Here is an 18,069-nt window from a genome sequence, read left to right as displayed (position 1 = left end):
CCTAATTTTTTTTTTTTAATTCCCATTATTTTTTGTAATTCCCATTATTCTTGTAAAAAAGTGAGTCTCATTACTTGTCTTATTACTGTTATATAAATACTGTAATACAGTTATTTTTTATTTCAATGAGCAGAAAAATGATATATTATAATATCGTATTAATATAGTAAATATTTCATTAAATTTTAAATAATGTATGACATTTGCTTTTTTTGCATTTCAGTGATGATAATTGTATATATGTATATAAGTGTATATATGTGAGTATATAAATAAGCTTATACACACACACATATATCTATCTCCTCTATAATGTATATGTTCTGTACATTAAAAGATAAGATAAATGTATGGTAGAAAAAAAAAATTCTACCCTTTTTATCATTCAATATGTCCTGGAATTCATCTTAAAAGCTTTCATGGGATTCACAGATATGGTATTTTTTATGTTTTGATTCAAATTAGTCTATTTCTTGTAGCTGTAAAAAAATATTTGATGTGTTTGACTTGAATCTGAAGAAAGTAGCCTACATATTTATATCACTAAACTGTTTGTTTACTTGAAATGTGGGTTGCATTTCTCTGCTGGTTCCTTTCATTTAAAGCTTGTAGTTGAGCTCTGGAAATCCATCCTTCCCTATTTGAACATGCCTGCTGTTGACTGGAAGGTTCCCATGGGAACAAACAAATGAGCAGACCCTCACTAGCCACCGCGGAGTGAAAAGCTAGATGATAAACTAGCAAAGAGTGTCAAAGTACGAAAAGAAGTGCGAGAAAAGAGACAGGTTTTTGATACTGAATCACTCTCTGTTGAACTGAGCAAACGTTTTTTTTCAGCCTGAGTTACAGTAGTAGGACTGGAGAACGTGACTTCTCCATATTTTATCCATATTTACTCAACTTCTCTTTTGTTTATAGCTTATTTCCAACACATTCTCATGCTGTCATGGCTTCTTAGGAAGCCTCAACCCTGAAGTGACCAATCAAGAGTCCAGTGTTATAGCCAAATAGAACGTGGATTCAGGTCATGTTTCGGCGGCCACTGTGTCAGGCCTATGAGACCGACCGGATTTAGTGACTGTCCCAGGAGAGGTCATTGTTTTTGTATCAGTGGTAGAGTCATCAGACCATTGGGGTTTTTATGATGTTTTTAAGTCACCATGATCCAGACTACTGTTGGTTGGTTGGATGTTAACAGTTGTAGTTTTGCTGGGTTGGAAAAGTTTGCGATCTGTTCCTTCAAACCACATTCAGAGGTGGTCCAGACAGTTCACAATGCGTCCTGATGTGTAACAAGCTAGGTTATTTGAGAAACTTTTGGAAAAGCCTAAACGTATGCCTGAAACATTTGCGGTCACAGACTCATTTGATACATATTAAAGGGTTCACTTAAAAATGAAAATTCTGTCATCATTTACTCACCCTCAAGTTGTTTCAAACCTGTATGAGTTTCTTTCTTCTGCTGAACACAAAAGAAGATATTTTGAAGAATGTTGATAACCAAAGAGTTGACGTTAGCCACTGACTTCCATAGTATCTTTTTTTCTAACTATGGAAGTCAATGGCTAACGTCAACTGTCTGGTTATCGACATTCTTCAAAATAAATTTGTTTGTGTTCAACAGAAGAAAGAAACTCATACAGGTTTGGAACAACTTGAGGGTGAGTAAATGATGACGGAATTTTCATTTTGAAGTGAACTATTCCTTTAACAAACAGCGATCTGTCTTGTCTGATCATTTGTGATTGAATCACTTGAGACAAATGTTAGTAACCAGTGTAAACTATCATTGTCACAATACCTTTTTTGTCTCATGGAACTATACCAGCTTAAGAAGAATCACCAATGTAAGTAGTATGGCTACTTGCGTATGGCGATAATTATTTTCAGTTTACACAAAATTACAGTAAATTTTGGAACATTATTATACAAAAATTATATAAGATCTTTTTTTAATTCACTTTCACAGAAAATTGAATGGAGAATCTGTAAAGCCAAAACTGGATTTTTGAACTAGTGATGCACCGAAATTTCAGAAACTGAAAATATTTGTCTGAAAACTGCAAACAAAAATGCATTTTCGGTTTGGGCTTCTCCAATTACCCAGTTTGGCTGTGTCAACATCTATTTCGTGCACGTAATGTGGATACGCTACAGCAGCTAAACATGACGCACTTCACTATGATCAAAAAAGGATGCTAGAGTCGCAATATGTTAAATTTGTTCGGTTGAAATATTTAGAGGCGGCTCGTCGTCACTTAAGAACTTTACTACGACTGGATTATAACCTGTGAACATGACACCCAGAACAGAATAGAGTTCAATTAACCAAATGTAATTACCAAAACTTCATTTTCAGTTTTGGTTTTTGGCTGAACGAGAACTTTTGGCGGTTTTGGCGTTTCAGTGAAAAATAAATGTCGGTGCATCACTATTTTATGTCTTCAATAACGAATATGAGCATTATAAACAATCTCAAACCTTTCTAAAGTCCACCAAACTCATCTTCGGAGGTGCTTGTGCAGTTCACTTTCATGTTGTTATATTTCATATCCGCTATTTTCAATTGTTGGCAGATGTGTTATAATTGTTATGTACAGATGCGTCAGACAAATGTTTTTGGCTTTTAAATGTTTGCGTATTCGCTTTATAAGATGCTGTCAAATAACTGTGCTTGCTGCACTGGACTTGCCAATACATATATATGCCAATACTGAGCGAGTACTGCATGTGAAATCATACAGATACTGCAGTGCATCATGGTAGAGGTCTGCATTCCCGCGGCTGTCCCGCGGAACCCGCGGGACCCGACCAGATATTTTGCGCCGCGGGATTAAATTTCCGACTAAAAAACGGTAGCGGTCGGTAACTCTGGTGTAATTTGAACGGTAGCGGTCGGTAACTCTGGTGTAATTTGAACGGGAGCGGTCGGTCATTCAATATCACGTTCCCGACGCCGACGTTCTTTCAGAACAGCATATCTTCGCTTTACCTAATCTTAATCTTCGACCACCCGGTATAGGCTACAGTCTGCCCTACATATTGTTCGGTTAAGGCCTACATATTTTGCTTAATGACATGTCATATTTTCTTTCTTTCTCTGACACTTTTCCTGTGTTGACAGCAAAATGTTACGAATTTTGATAATACGAATAAAAATAATAGCCTACACTTCTTCTTTTTTTCGCTGCGACATTTTTTCCCCTACTGTCTGCAGCAAAATGTTAAATTTTGTATATTGACAAGGCGAATAAAATAATAATAAAAAAATGTTTGTGCAGACTACATTTTTATTTTCTCTGTGAAAATGTACATGTGAAATTCTGGGAGATCTATATTAAGCGGGATGGTCGGGTCGGGAAGAAAATTATTCTAAGCAGACAGCGGGTGAACAAATAGTGTATATATAGCGGGAACGGGTGGGTGCGGGATATAACCCCAGCGGGAGCGGGCGGGAGCGGGACTTAAAAAACAGTCCCGCGCAGACCTCTACATCATGGTACTATCTTTTGAAAAATATGAGTACCTCTGGTATTTTGAGGCTTGGACATTTCAATACAACCAAATGGGAGTCAAAGATGTCAAATGTTTTTCAAACCAAGGCACAGCTCTCTAAGTATAATCAACATTGTACATAGTGTTACACTTAACACAATAACTGAAGAGCAGGCGAGCCACAGGCCGCAACTTCCACGACTGCCTCCACGGATAACGCAGCTTGGCTTGAATTCCCTTTGGATTGTTGTCTGCTCCACAAATGACTATACAGCCTGTTGAGTTCTGTACATCTGCTGAAACTTGCCATCTTAAAATGTGAGATAACGTTTGTGTTTATACAAGTACACGTGATTCTGTGTGTGGGTGTGGAGAGGATTGTTAGACATTCCTGGAAACAAGAGATAGTGAATGAATAAGAGACAGGAGGATTAAAATAACAAGAAGGATTTGTTCATTCTGATTAAAGTGATGCCTTTTTTGTTTTGCTGACAGAGGGATATTTTTGGACACCATTCTGCCACGATATGATGTGAACGGAGTTCGGCCGCCCATCGGTCAGAGGACCAGATTGAGCAAAGGAGACATCGCACAGGCACGCAAACTTTACAAGTGTCCAAGTAAGAAAATAACAGATATGTAAACATAAAAATTGTACAGAATTACAGAAGGGTAATCTGGCAGATCCTTCTGCGTAAGGAAGGTGAAGTTCCTGTCTGACTCAACAAGAATAAAATATGGTGGAGATAGAAAATCTGGGTCATTGGAAACTTTAAGCACATCATGAAATCATCTCTGACTGCGAACTTCACAAGTATTCAGGTCTGGGTGATTTTGTCATGCAAAGTGTATATAAATATATATATATATATATATATATATATATATATATATATAATCAGTATTTTTGCCATTTAAAATATCTAAACATCCTAAAAACTAAATAAATAGTAAAACGTAAAAAAAAAAAAAAATTATATATATATATATATATATATATATATATATATATATATATATATATATATATATATATATATATATATATATATATATATATACACACATACATGACATACATACATACATACATACATACATGCATGTTAGTTTATTTTCTTTTTTGTGAGAAAGTAATTAAGGCATTTTGTTTTCAGCGAATTTATCTTGAATTAGTTTTTTCCTTATTATCCCCAATGGCAAATAGTTTTTTCAAGCATAAATATTACAATATTTAGCTATGTTTAACAAATACAAGTAAATTGGCCTTTTTTAAAGAATATTTAGATTATTTAGATGGAAAACAAGAAAAAAATACTCATGAAAAACACATTTTAAGATCATTCAGTCACATTTGCCCCTATTTCATAGTATAAGGGTGGGACACTAAGTTTATGTAATCTGGAAATAACATTGCATCCACAATTGATGTGGTACGGTATCTTGGCGACAGTCTCCGTTACTCTCAGGCTCGGAAAGGCCGAGTAAACACTGGTCGAGCACAGGAAGTTTGTAATTTGTCTTCTTTCCCTGATAAAACAGAGAAGAGAACAGTTGCTTTGTAGGATACAGCAAATAAATGCGGTAAAGGACATTTTTCATGTAAACTTTACAGAGATGTTCAAACACACACCACCAGAGAGGCAACGAGTGTATCCTCAATGCAAACCAGGGTCTATTAATTGTCTTAAAAAATGTTTTAAATTCAGTTTTATTACATTTGAGGTCATTAAAAAGTAAATCAATAAAATGAAATGAAAATGTTAATAAATAAATAACTGGAATCATGACACGACAACATGTGATGATTAAAATTCAAAAGGCTATGATTTAATTCAATATTTATTTAATTAAATAAATTAAAAAAGTGTAATAAAACAAGTTCAAAGTAAAAAATAAAATAAAACGCAGAACTGTTCTCCAGGCTTGTAGTTTCAGACCAGTTCTCAAGCAATGAATACCTCACATTTCTGCCAAGTGATTGCTGTTAATGAATTATGACTGTTTACTTTATGGTGTTTATGTTACAATTTGTTGTGTATTTTATCTCCCTTGTCTTTTTGAATGAGCAGCTGTAAGTAAAGCATAGGCAATTCAAAATAAGTTTCATGTTAAAAGCTTTTTAAAAGTGTTTTCATAGATATTTTGGTTATAATAAACTGTATTTAGCATTTAGTTCAATGTTAACATTTATAGGTTCTCTTTATTTAAGAATTTAAATAAATAGATTTTTCTTGTAATGGCAAGTGTTGGGTAAGTTACTCTAAAAAAGTAATTAATTACTAGCTACTAATTGACCGTTCGCAAAGACCCGACCCCTTTAGTTACTGTTGCTAATTTTGATATGAAACAATGTCTCATCATTTTTTTTTTTTAAAGAAATTTAAGCAATTAATACCGTTTTGTGGCTCTTTAATGTGTCTAACAGATCTCTGTAGCGCCTCAGTTAAAGCTGCTCGTGAACCGATCATCTCTTCCTTCTAGTTAATTTATAGCATCAAATAAACATGAATGAACATCAGAAGGAATGTTGTTTCAACCGCGGAAAGACGTCAGTACACTCTGATTTTCAAGTTCAAGTCCACCGCCGTTAATCTACTAACTCTCCTGACTGCTTTGTGGGACAAAATGGCTGATTCTGCGGAAAGCGGATTATGATTGGTCAGATCGCCTGTCAATCAAACTCCAGGCGAAGGGTGAATTACATCTTCGACCGTGTAATTAGATTGCTGTACTAATTACTCTCTCTAAAAAGATTCATTTAATTGCATTTCTTATTACTGATTACAGTACTTTCTAAATCCCATACCAACCTAGGCCAATTGAACAACACAAGGATAGACACGAAACGGCTCCTTTGATTCTTTAAAATAAATAATATAAAATTGCATAGGCTACATTATTCTTGAACTGACCAAAGTATTTGAAGAGAGAAGATTTCATTAAAAACATACATTTTAACTTTAGACATTTTTGATGTTAAATCTACTTGTCACGCTGTGTAGTTCAGAAACCATAGGAACAAACAGGGAGAGAACAGAGGAGAACTGAACTAATAAACAACCTAGAAGATTAACAAAGAAACTCAAACATGAACAGAACAGAGAAACGGATAAAAAACAAACTCAAAACGTGACACTACTATTGTTTTATATGTGACCCTGGACCACAAAACCAGTCTTATGGGTAATTTTTTTTAAATTGAGATTTATACATCATCTGAAAGCTGAATACATAATCTTTCCATTGATGTATGGTTTGTTAGGATAGGACAATATTTGGCCTAGATAAAACTATTTAAAAAATCTGGAATCTGAGGGTGCAGAAAAATCAAAATATTGAGAAAATCGCCTTTAAAGTTGTCCATTTCTATTGGCGATAGTGCTGCATCCATTCACAAAAATAAATGTTTTATATATTTAAGGTGGGAAATTTACAAAATATCTTCATGGAACATGATCTTTACTTAATATCCTAATGATTTTTGGCATAAAAGATAAATCTATAATTTTGACCCATACAATGTTTTGTTGGCTATTGCCACAAATATACCCGTGCGACATAAGACTGGTTTTGTGATCTAGGGTCACATATATAGAATTGTTCTATAGTCTATATACAGTATTTAATGCAATTACATCAGAAGTAACTAAATTACAGAAAAAAATAAGAGTAATCTCTTACTTTACTTTTTCAAGGGAAAAGTAATTCAATTACAGTAATTGATTACTTAGTAATGCATTACACCCAACATTGGTAATGTCAAAATAATCTGTTTATTACTTTTCTTTAAACATTATTATTGTATCAGAAAAATACAGTATCAGTCAACCCCTAATACGAATGTATTGATGCACACACCAATTTCAATACATACATTATATATATGTACATATACAACTTGTCTTTAAAACATAGTTACCCTGTTTGCTGATAGCAAGTCCTCACTAAATGTGTGCTGCATAGAGTAAAAAATCTATAATATGATTAATTTTGAGATTGTTTGAGTTGTTGGACATGCAGATGATTTGGATATACAGTATAAATCTTAAAGGTCTTTTAAAAAGTCTTAAATTTGATTTTGAAAAATTCTTGCTAAAAATAATTGACACTCTGTCAAACACGTTGTAGGGCTGTAATGGGAATTTTTTGAAGTTTTATATTGAGATTTGTCTTTAGCATGGCTTTACTGAAAAAACAACAACCCATAAATATTCTCATCTGGGACTGTTGCTCATTTTACAAATATGGCTCTCGGTTTTTAAAGTTCTGACAGGCCTGTTGTGGAGGAGCCTGTGTCACATGACGTATCCATACAGCTGGATGATGTGGCCGTATCACATTCTGGGAAAACAAGGTGTTAGTGTTGCAGATATCTTGCACAGCATTCCTTGCCTGTGTCCGTCACTTGCTGTGGCTTGCCAGACCGCTCGGTAATGGTTCTAAACATTGAAGACACTCCACACTTGGCCTGAAGAATCTCTGCTCTTGCTACTCTAGTTTTACATGACTGACAACTCGTGCGTGCAGAGCACGTGTGGATAATATAAGGACTGTAAACCGTTAAACAAGGTCAATTTTGGGGGGGTGTAAGTAGTCATGTAATAGTCTTGTAATAAGCAGGATAATGTACCATCAGCTGCTCATTATTGCACAATAAAGACTTGAAAGGGTAATCCGGACCCCAGCAAAAGCAGACTGTACATTATCCATTGCACATGTTTAGTTATATGAATATATCATGAAACTGCTGGTATTTTAACATTTAATGCAATGCTGGTTTGCCATGTGTATTTCCACAGTGACCACTAGAGCGTTTAATTACACATTTAATAAAGTACGCTGCCCGTGGTTTCATTTTAATTGCACACCGCACCATATAATTGAAAATCTTTTAGTTCGAATTTTGCACCACTTTTGTTTCCTTCTCTTTGCTGTGAATATTAGGCAGGTGTGTAACATTAGAAGCAGATGTGCTTCATAACATGAAAGTGCTCAAGGCGCACACTGTGAAAGACAATCCAGACTTTTTCGTGGTCTTTGCCTTTGTTGTGTTCTGTGACGCACAGCAATGTTTTATATACAAGGAGCGTACTGTCTTTGTGGGCCGTTGTGTAACTAATCAAATAATTTTGTTTTTGTGTATTGAACTGTTCAACTCCTTTTGAACATTGACAGCTAATGACATTTCTTTCTTTCTCTCTCTCTCTCTCTTTTTCTTTCTTAGGATGTGGAGACAGTTTGCAGGACAGTAGTGGGAACTTCTCTTCTCCTGGTTTTCCGAATGGTTATTCAGCATATATGCACTGCATATGGAGAATTTCTGTCACACCAGGAGAAAAGGTGAAGACACCAGAAGCTCTGATGATTCGCTGATGATTAGTTGTTGTGAGAAATGTTTTAGGCATTAGGATTGTTTATGGAATAAACAATGATATTGGTCCCACATAGAGTTGGGAAGTCAAGATCATTTTGGTTACTCTGTTTTTTCAAACCGTTCTTTTCAATGAGCGAGTTCAAAAAAACTGATTTGTCACTTCTTCACACACCATTTTCAACTACTTTTCACATACATTATCACATTTCACAGTTTTTTAATTAAAGTCCCCTTGTAGTCAATAATTGTATCTTTTAAAACTCATCTTTGATCACCAAAATGACATTTAAAATAGCTTAAATGTAACTCTACTCCCTTGCCTCATTTAGTATATGCGGTTCTATGAATATGCAAATGAGCCCTGCCTCCACTCACTCACAGCAGCTCAGAGATCCACTCATTGACGATCACACGTTGATCTGATCGGTTACAAGGTAGTTTGTGACGTCAGAAACAAAAGAGTTTTAAGGAGAAAATACTCATCAATGGTGTTGACTTGTGAATTTGACTTTATCAAACTGAATTTGCACATAGACATATAAACAACATTAAAAACTTGATTTTCACCACAGAGGTACTTTAAAACATTTTTAAGAGGCCTGACTAAAGAAAATATTCTGTCAAATATGGTTATTTACATTTCTCACCATATAGTTTTACTCCAAAACAAATGTATTGCTCAGAGTGGAGTAATTTACACTCTACAGAATGCTTCGATTGAATCATTAAAAAGAACCAGATCACTGACTTAACTACCTCCACACAGTTTGACTTAACAATTAAAATGAGGTATATTTCAGAATTATGAAGCCTAGTTATAGACAATCAGCCTCCTTGCTTCTAATTCCACATATTGCAATCATTGTAATCATTACACTTGTACAGATTTAAACTTGCTCAAGTAACAATTTACCATTTTTGTTTTATTTCCTAAGATCATTCTGAACTTTACATCTATGGATTTATACCGGAGCCATTTATGCTGGTATGATCATGTGGAAATCAGAGATGGATATTGGAGGAAAGCACCATTGAAAGGTGTGAGATGAACCGCTGACATTTCAGAAGAATATGAATCAAGCAGTAGTGAAGCTTGATAATTAAAGTTGAATAATTTGCTTGTACCTCTGTATGCAGGTCGATTTTGTGGGGATAAATTACCCGAGCCGATCGTCTCTACAGACAGTCGCCTGTGGATTGAGTTTCGCAGTAGCAGCAACTGGGTGGGAAAGGGCTTCTCTGTGGTTTATGAAGGTACCAGCAATCAACCAAATCAACAACCATTAAATGTTCTAAAATATATACTATTGTGCATAGAATAAATTATAAAGAGGAACTATTGTACTTGTGTTATAGTACAGCTTAAGTGCCACCATTCCAATTGAAAAAACATTCCTGCTGATGCCAAAATACACACTTTATAATGTGTATTAAGACATGCCAGTATAGGGACATACAATGTCAAAAAATTGTGCCTTGAGCTCATACTATTGACATTTTCATGTAAACATTCATATATTTATTAATTTGCTGTGGCAGTAGCCTTGGGTTTCTCATATTTTTTTCTAAAATCAAAAGAGTTTTGGACAAAATTAGCTCAAGGCTGCAATTTCATGGTCACTGACTAGGGCGAGTCCAGAGAGCTCAGAATAACCTGTCAACAGAAAACATTGTCAAATTCATATATAATAAGAGTTTGCCCCACAGACCTAAATCCATCCATAACTGATATACTGAGAGTTTCCATTATGCTGGGTACACACCAAAAGATAATCGGGCTGATTTTGGGCCGATTTCCCCCCTTCCGACAATCCTAGCTATGTCCCGAATATCTTGATGGTTCCAAAGATTATCTTATCAGATTTTCCCTTGGTGTGAAGTGTGTTAAGAGAGTCCGAACCTGCTCGGAAGAACGTCGGAGCCGCCCCGATCGCGAAAAATCAGAAATCCTGATGTGTGGGGGGAACCCCGAGGACAAACACACGCACACTCTGGAGATTATCACGTGAAGCGAAACAATATCCAATCAGAAAGCGAGATGATGGAAGACGGAAGCATAACAAACGCAGTCATGGCGCAGCACAAAGTGAAATTGATGTGGACAGCAGAGATGGAGGGATGGAAAAAAAAACTTTTCTTTTTTTTTTCGTGAATTTTCTGTGAAAATCATTCCAAACACTATCATCGCAATTTCTTCCTGCATATCGTCCGCCATGCTTATTCTGAAATCTCGCGAGATTTTGCGAGATTTCCTGTGTTCACCGTCAAGACTCTGGTTGAAAATCTGTTAGTGTGTGGTGTGCTGTCTTTGTCACATCATGGCACACCACACACTATAGGAGCAAAACGGTTCAATCTAGGATTTTCACATTCTATCACATTTTGAAAATCTTATAAGATGTAAAAAATCTTTGGTGTGTACCCAGCAGTAGGAAAACGCCTAACAATATCGTTTTCCTATAGTTTTTGTTGTGAAAGAAGGGATTTTCTTGCTTTACTGTCATGTTTGCAGGCTCACCGTCCCTCTGGTACTTATAGGTCTATATTACAAAAAAAAGAAATGATGATGTTGATTGTTAACAATGAAGTGAACACTGTTGTCTTTTATCTTGCAGCTATTTGCGGTGGGGAGGTGAAGAAAGACAATGGTCAAATTCAGTCCCCGAACTACCCAGATGACTACAGACCTAACAAAGTGTGTGTGTGGAAGGTCACTGTGTCTCAGGGATACCACGTAGGGCTTACCTTCCAGTCTTTTGAGGTATGATTGGAAAAAAGTTCTTATTACTGCATAATAAGCACGTAATCAATTGTTTATACTAGGGCTGTCAAAGCAAAATCCTTAACGCATTCAAATAATTCCACGCAAATAAATTACTGAAGCACGTGATATTGAGTCATTAGTGTAATTTACATCACGCAGTTTAGATGATCTTAGAAGTCGGGAGTTTATCAAACTGAGCATCTATAATGGCGCAAGCACCTGTAACTTTGTGAGGTGGAAATTTCTATTCTAACCCTTAAATCCAAACTCTGTCATATTCTGTGATTGTTAATTGCGATTAATCGCACAAAAAAAAACAGCCCTAGTTTATACACCATGTTTTAATGTTAGAGTGTGTCCTAAAATAAACATAATAGGATTGGAAAAAATCGATCAAAATCCGTTCGAAACAAACTTCGTTTTAGGAATTCGAAACAGCTTGCTAAAGCGAACTTTCTGGAAAAGTGTCGGATTTTCGCTAAAAGTATATCGCTGGTCACGTATTTCGAACTTCGTTTTACCCCTAAACAAAGAACGAAAAAGAACTTTGCCATCAGTATACCGGGGCCTTAACTGACAACAAATGTTGTACACAGTACTTTTTCAATGAAAAGAAAAAAATACACATTTTATTACATTTTTAAAATTTATGGCGTAATTTTTCAATCACTTGCTGATGGGTCAAGCTGCTTTTCAAAATGGAAATGCTCACATTATAAGGATATAACAGATATTATAAGAATATAACAGATGTTCTTATAATGTGAGCATTTCCATTTTGTAACGCAGCTTGACCCATCAGCAAGTGAGTGAAAAAAAAAGCCATCATTGTTCATGCATCTGCATACATATCAATCAAATGTAAAACACTGGGTCTCATTCACTAAATTTACGGAAAAATATAGGAACAACTGAAACCACACGTACGCAAAAAGCACTTACTCTGTACGGCCTTATAATCGTGTAAAGAAGTTATATTTCTTCCTAACATCATCCTGTAATTATATTGACGTATGTTGCATTAATTGTATTACATTATCCATATATAAAATTATATAATAAAATGATTAAATAATACAATTTAATTTAATCTTAAATACATTCCATCATAGACTACAGTTAAAGAGTAAGAAAAGCTGTGTTCCCAGACAGCAACATGGTGTCGGCCCAGATCCGACCCACATCAGGGTTATAGCTTCAGCTGCGAGGTTTCTCTGAATAACGCAGATATAAGCGTGTGTACAGAGCGTATCTGTAATCTGGGTCTGTATTAAAGGTGTTTATTGTGAGAATTGGTGACACTTGGCATTGCTCGAGGATCGGGCGAGAGCGCGTCTGCAAACAGAGCAAGTTTGACGCGAGTGACGAAAGGCTGTAAGGAAGGCGTTTGCGCAAAGCCCTTTTATGGAGATGGTTTGGGCGTGTTTTATGCTAATGACTAACCTTGTGCTCGCAGCCACTCATTTAGAATACTCCAAATTCACTAATTTCAGAACAATGTTAAGAACAAATTAATGTGCGTATAAGCGTGTTGTGAATTAGACAGAGATTTTTCGTGAGAAGATCTCCTGTGCGTACAATTATGAAATAATCCACGCAATTATTAGTGAATGAGACCCATTGACTTTAATGGGAAGTCCATCACATCGTCATACCATTTTTCTTATTTTTTTTTAACTGAATATAGTTGCTACTTGCTAGGTGCTTTCAAACTTTATATTGTAACCTTTAATTGCATTTTAAATTATTTTTTATTTTTGTCTTGCTGATTCTGATATGTCATGGTTCTGAGTTTAGTTTCGATTGTCTCTAACCAGCTGGTGTACATAAACTCAAACTCCCCATGATCTTTGAAATAGAAACACTGATGTTTTAGATCTGTCCATTTAAATGAAAACGGGAAAAACATTCAATTTTGTTTCTGCTTCATTCTTTTCTTAAGATATTCTTGACTTTGATGAAAAGGTTGGTTACAGTTGCAGCTGGTTGCCATCAAATGTAAATGGCACGTCTTGCTTTGAAAGAAAAGAAATACATGTTAGGTCTTTCAGGTTTAAATTTAGTTTTTCCATTCCCTTTTTCTCCATTATCTTTTGTCTTTCCAATCCAAGATTGAGAGGCATGATAACTGCGCGTACGACTACCTGGAGGTTCGAGATGGGAACTCAGAAAGCAGCCCGCTGTTGGGCAGATTCTGTGGTTATGACAAACCTGATGATATTAAATCCAGTTCCAACCAGCTCTGGATGAAATTTGTGTCTGACGGTTCCGTCAACAAGGCTGGATTTGCTGCTAATTTCTTCAAAGGTGAGGTTTGACGTTTGTTGTTCTCTATCAATGGAAATTTCTGAGCTTTGACGATTGGCTTTAAAGCTCGGAATTTTACTTCAATGTATAGCTTGAAAGTTTACATTATAGCTAGTGTTTATTCTTTTTTATATTTTTATTTATTTCCAGTGAAATTCAGGAATGCACATACAACTTTTGGCCAATCACCAAAAAACAAGCCCTGATATTATCCATTTCCAGTTTTGACTTAATCATACAATGCCAATAATGCTAATGCTACACTATTAGCATTAACCCCCAGGGGTCGACGGTATCGCCGGCGATACCAGCTCGCTTTTTTTTTATCAGTGTAAAAGAAACTCATAAATACTCTGTTGACTTTGATTTTCCATAGGAGTTTCATACATCAATCGATTCTGTTAAATGTGTATTATTTTTGTGTATACTCACAATAAAAACAAAGTGTTGTGCTTTTCGCCAAATAAAGAAAAATAAACACGAAGCGAGTTCTGCCTTCTCTCTGTCCGTGTAGTCCATTCTGAAACGCGTCCGAAAATGAATCATAACTCAGCGAATACTTCTCATATATACACGTGATATATGTCTTTATGAAGCTTGAAATCTCTTCTTTTAAATGAAGTAATTTATATAAAAAACAAATGTTTTCAACTCATGTAATCCGTTTGAAAGCAAGGAGAGGTACCGTTTTTCCGTCTCCCTTCATTATCTCTAAATGAGCTGAGGCCGCCCCACCCCCGGCGCTATTCACATGTAAATAGTTAGGTGATCTAGTATGCAGCGCACCCGCCCCCCCGATCAATGCCATAAAAACACAGTTTCTTCATCAGACTTACTGATAGTTCATCGCGTTTTGAGTATGGCACGCTTCTCCAAAGACGCCCTTCAGATGATTCTGGACAGCGAGGAACAATGCACCTTTTCCTCAGAGAAAGATTGTAACTCAGACGACGAACGGCAGCATTTTGAAGAGCGAATTCCGCCGAGGACACAATTTCGGAGTAAGTTTTACTTAAAAGTCTTTTGTCTTTTATTTTTCGTGTTCGCATTTATGAGGAAAAAACAATATTACGTGACAGTTCTCCATTATGGACGCGAGCGCTCTAAAAAAAGCACTAAAAGACTTTCAAACTTTCACAGAGACCTCAAAACAGAAAGTACAAATCCTTTCTTTAAAACGAATTTCGTTTTGTATCAATTGTATCTTAATTTTAATAATTTTTTCATTAACAAATTTCCTGGATTTAAAGTAAATATAAGCTAGCAATCACAACATAAGGTGCTTGAACTGGAGATCATCATGAACCAGACCATAGCCTACTCGCCTCACATGTCTAAAAAATGTGAAATATATTTACAGAAAGCTGGTTCTAAACAAAACCATCCAAAACAAAAAACTATGTAGCCTAATAAATGTGCATTTCTCCGGTGCGTTCACTAGCCTACTGCGAAGATCACGAGTCAATAGCCTATCGTCAACTTCATCTTTGCCAGAAGTTAAATTTAAATCGCGTGTGTGAATGAATGATGATGTTTTAGCAAACTGTATTGCTATACTGAGATGAGTAAAAATCGACTGAAATATGTTGAAATAAAATGTAGGTTATTTGTATAAGCAACGTATTAAACTGCAAATTAACAATATGCCCTAATATTTCATGAAAACAACGTCACAGTCAGGCGAAATATGAAAGACAACATCTTGTTGACTAGATTTGGGTACAGTTTTTACTGTAGAATATACTGCCACGTCAAATAAGCTTTTGTTTAGCAATTTCTATATATAAAATACCATTTTTGTCAAAAATAAAGTCATCAACTAAGATGTTAGCTGTTCCAATGTTGACTAAATTCAAACTAATGAATACATAGATAAAATGTAGGCCTATAATCATTTTTTTTTTTACAAAGAAAGAGTACACTTGAAATATTGTTGAAATTGTAATTATTGTTGTAATTGTAACCTTTTTAATAAAATAGCAAAACATATTTACAAGATAGATGTAAGCAAAATCTTAAATGGTCAATATAAGTCTTCTTCTAAATATATCTTTTGTCCTTGCATTGTGGCTCAGTCAGTTTCACACCTGAGTGAATGGCTCATCATTATGCAGAGTGGGTGGGACATTGTATTCTCAGGTGTAAACCACTCCTCGTTCACGCCCCCCTCGCATATTGGCTTTCCAAGCAAAACCTGTTTTACATCAATTTAAATCAATGTATGGTTTTATGTGAACGATAAAGCAAGACTATTTTCACATAATTTTGAAGAAAAAACTCTAGGCGAGGACATCCATTAGTCAAAAGTCTTATTGACACATATTTACTATGTGTTTTGTGGCCTTATTTCAGAAATTTTAGTTTTTAGTTTTTTCAATAACCATGCATAAACATTATTCTCTCAAAAATGAAAACATGTACATACACGTTGCTCACATATTATGGTAGCCCTGTTTGTGCTTTATAGAGTGAATTTACACCTTTGCCATTAATATGTTTATAAGCAACTGAAAAAAGCACAAATGTCAGGGCATGTCAGAACATCTCAAGGGCCCAGAAAACCGCTCAGACTCCAGAGGGTTAAATATCTCCTCAGATGTTAGCATCACTCCTTTAAGATACAGTAACTCATTAAGTTCTGCTGCTTTTCTTGTTGCAGAAATGGACGAGTGCTCCAGACCCGACAACGGTCGCTGTGAGCAACGCTGTGTCAACACGCTCGGCAGTTACAAGTGTGCCTGTGACCCTGGTTACGAACTGGCGGCGGACAAACGGAGTTGCGAGGGTCAGTATGTGAACAGTGCTTTGCTGGTTACAGGCCAGTGCCATATTTAAAATGTTCATGGTGCCATTATACGGTAGCATCGAGGCGAAGCTGTTCAAACACCCTGTGCGTGGTTATAAAGATTCATTCTAAAATTGTTTTAGGGCAATGACATCACTTTTTTACAGGTTTGTAAGAAAAATTCGTAAGAATTTCTCAAATATTTACTTAAGAACATCTGGGTGTTTTCTGATTGTATGGCAGTCCTTGCCCAAGACTCACTGATCAACGCAAAGGCTGTCTTTTGCGCTGCATGCAGATTAGCATAATAATACTAATCCATCTGAAAATTGTCATAATTATTCAATTTAAAATGAGGTCCCTGTTTTCACTCATTTTCGTTGAGTTGTCGTTGAGTTTCAAATTCAGCAAAAAGTCACGTCACGGATAATTATGACCGATCATTCAGAGTATTAGCGCAGATTCCTAAAAAAAGTTAAATGTATTATATATAGCTAGGGGTTGCACTTTATTTTACAGTATGTGTACATACAGTGTACTTGCCTAAGAAAGTAGTGGTTAATATAAGGTAACTACATGGGTTAAGGTTAGGTTTAGGGTTATTGCACAGTTATTCTAATAACTTTAATAAGTACATAGTATGTACATGCTGAACAGGGCTGTAAAATAAAGTGCTACCATAGCTTATATAATAATGTTTAATATTTGAAACAACCCAAAGAAATTAATTAACTTATAGAGCTTATTTACAGAGATTTTTAAGAACATTCTACTCAGGAATTCAAATTCTTCTTAAGTTTTGTTATAACAACAATCTTTAAAAAAAGATAACAACATTCTTATAAGGTACACCATCGCTGTGTCCGAAATCGCATACTTTGAGTAGGTACTATATTTAAATTTTAATTTACTTCACGGCTGTTAAAAAAGTACGCTCTATATAGTATGAAATTTGGGTAGTATGAATGTAATCTGGACGCACTACATCCGAATGTTCCAAATAAGTGTTTATGTTCAGACTATTTTAGACTGGGCGGGACGGCAACTGCTGTGGAGTATCCCAGTACCTGTGTGACTCGTCGTAGACATAAACAGAGAAAAGTTGCTCTGGGTACAATGTTCTTCTGCAAGACAAATGCAGGGTTTTTTTTTTTAACAGCAAGAGTGCCAAAAGTTAGATAGTGTATCTTTAAGTGTTTTTGGGAATACAAAATATTCTTAACTTGATTTTTAAGTTAGGAAATGAGAAAATAAAAGTAGTTTAATCTTAATCATGTTTGGTGAATTTGACCCCAGGATGCAAGGGAGAACTTTTAAAGATGTAATTTCTGCACCACTAAT

The 18,069-nt window shown here is 35.5% G+C and overlaps 1 protein-coding gene across 1 annotated transcript in view; it reads left to right on the top strand.

The window, feature by feature from the left end:
- Positions 1-18,069, top strand: part of bmp1a (bone morphogenetic protein 1a) — an 88,033-nt gene that overhangs the window by 51,586 nt on the left and 18,378 nt on the right. The window contains exons 7-13 of the mRNA XM_084087304.1: positions 3,991-4,115; positions 8,723-8,838; positions 9,808-9,910; positions 10,010-10,126; positions 11,488-11,633; positions 13,748-13,943; positions 16,603-16,728. Coding sequence (XP_083943430.1) covers positions 3,991-4,115; positions 8,723-8,838; positions 9,808-9,910; positions 10,010-10,126; positions 11,488-11,633; positions 13,748-13,943; positions 16,603-16,728 — 929 coding nt within the window. The remainder of the gene's footprint in view (positions 1-3,990; positions 4,116-8,722; positions 8,839-9,807; positions 9,911-10,009; positions 10,127-11,487; positions 11,634-13,747; positions 13,944-16,602; positions 16,729-18,069) is intronic.

This window comes from Abramis brama (genome assembly GCF_963993115.1).
Source record: "Abramis brama genome assembly, chromosome: 16".
NCBI classification, from domain to species: Eukaryota; Metazoa; Chordata; class Actinopteri; order Cypriniformes; family Leuciscidae; genus Abramis; species Abramis brama.
Note: the sequence above shows the minus strand (reverse complement) of the source record. Positions and strands in the feature narration are given on the sequence as shown.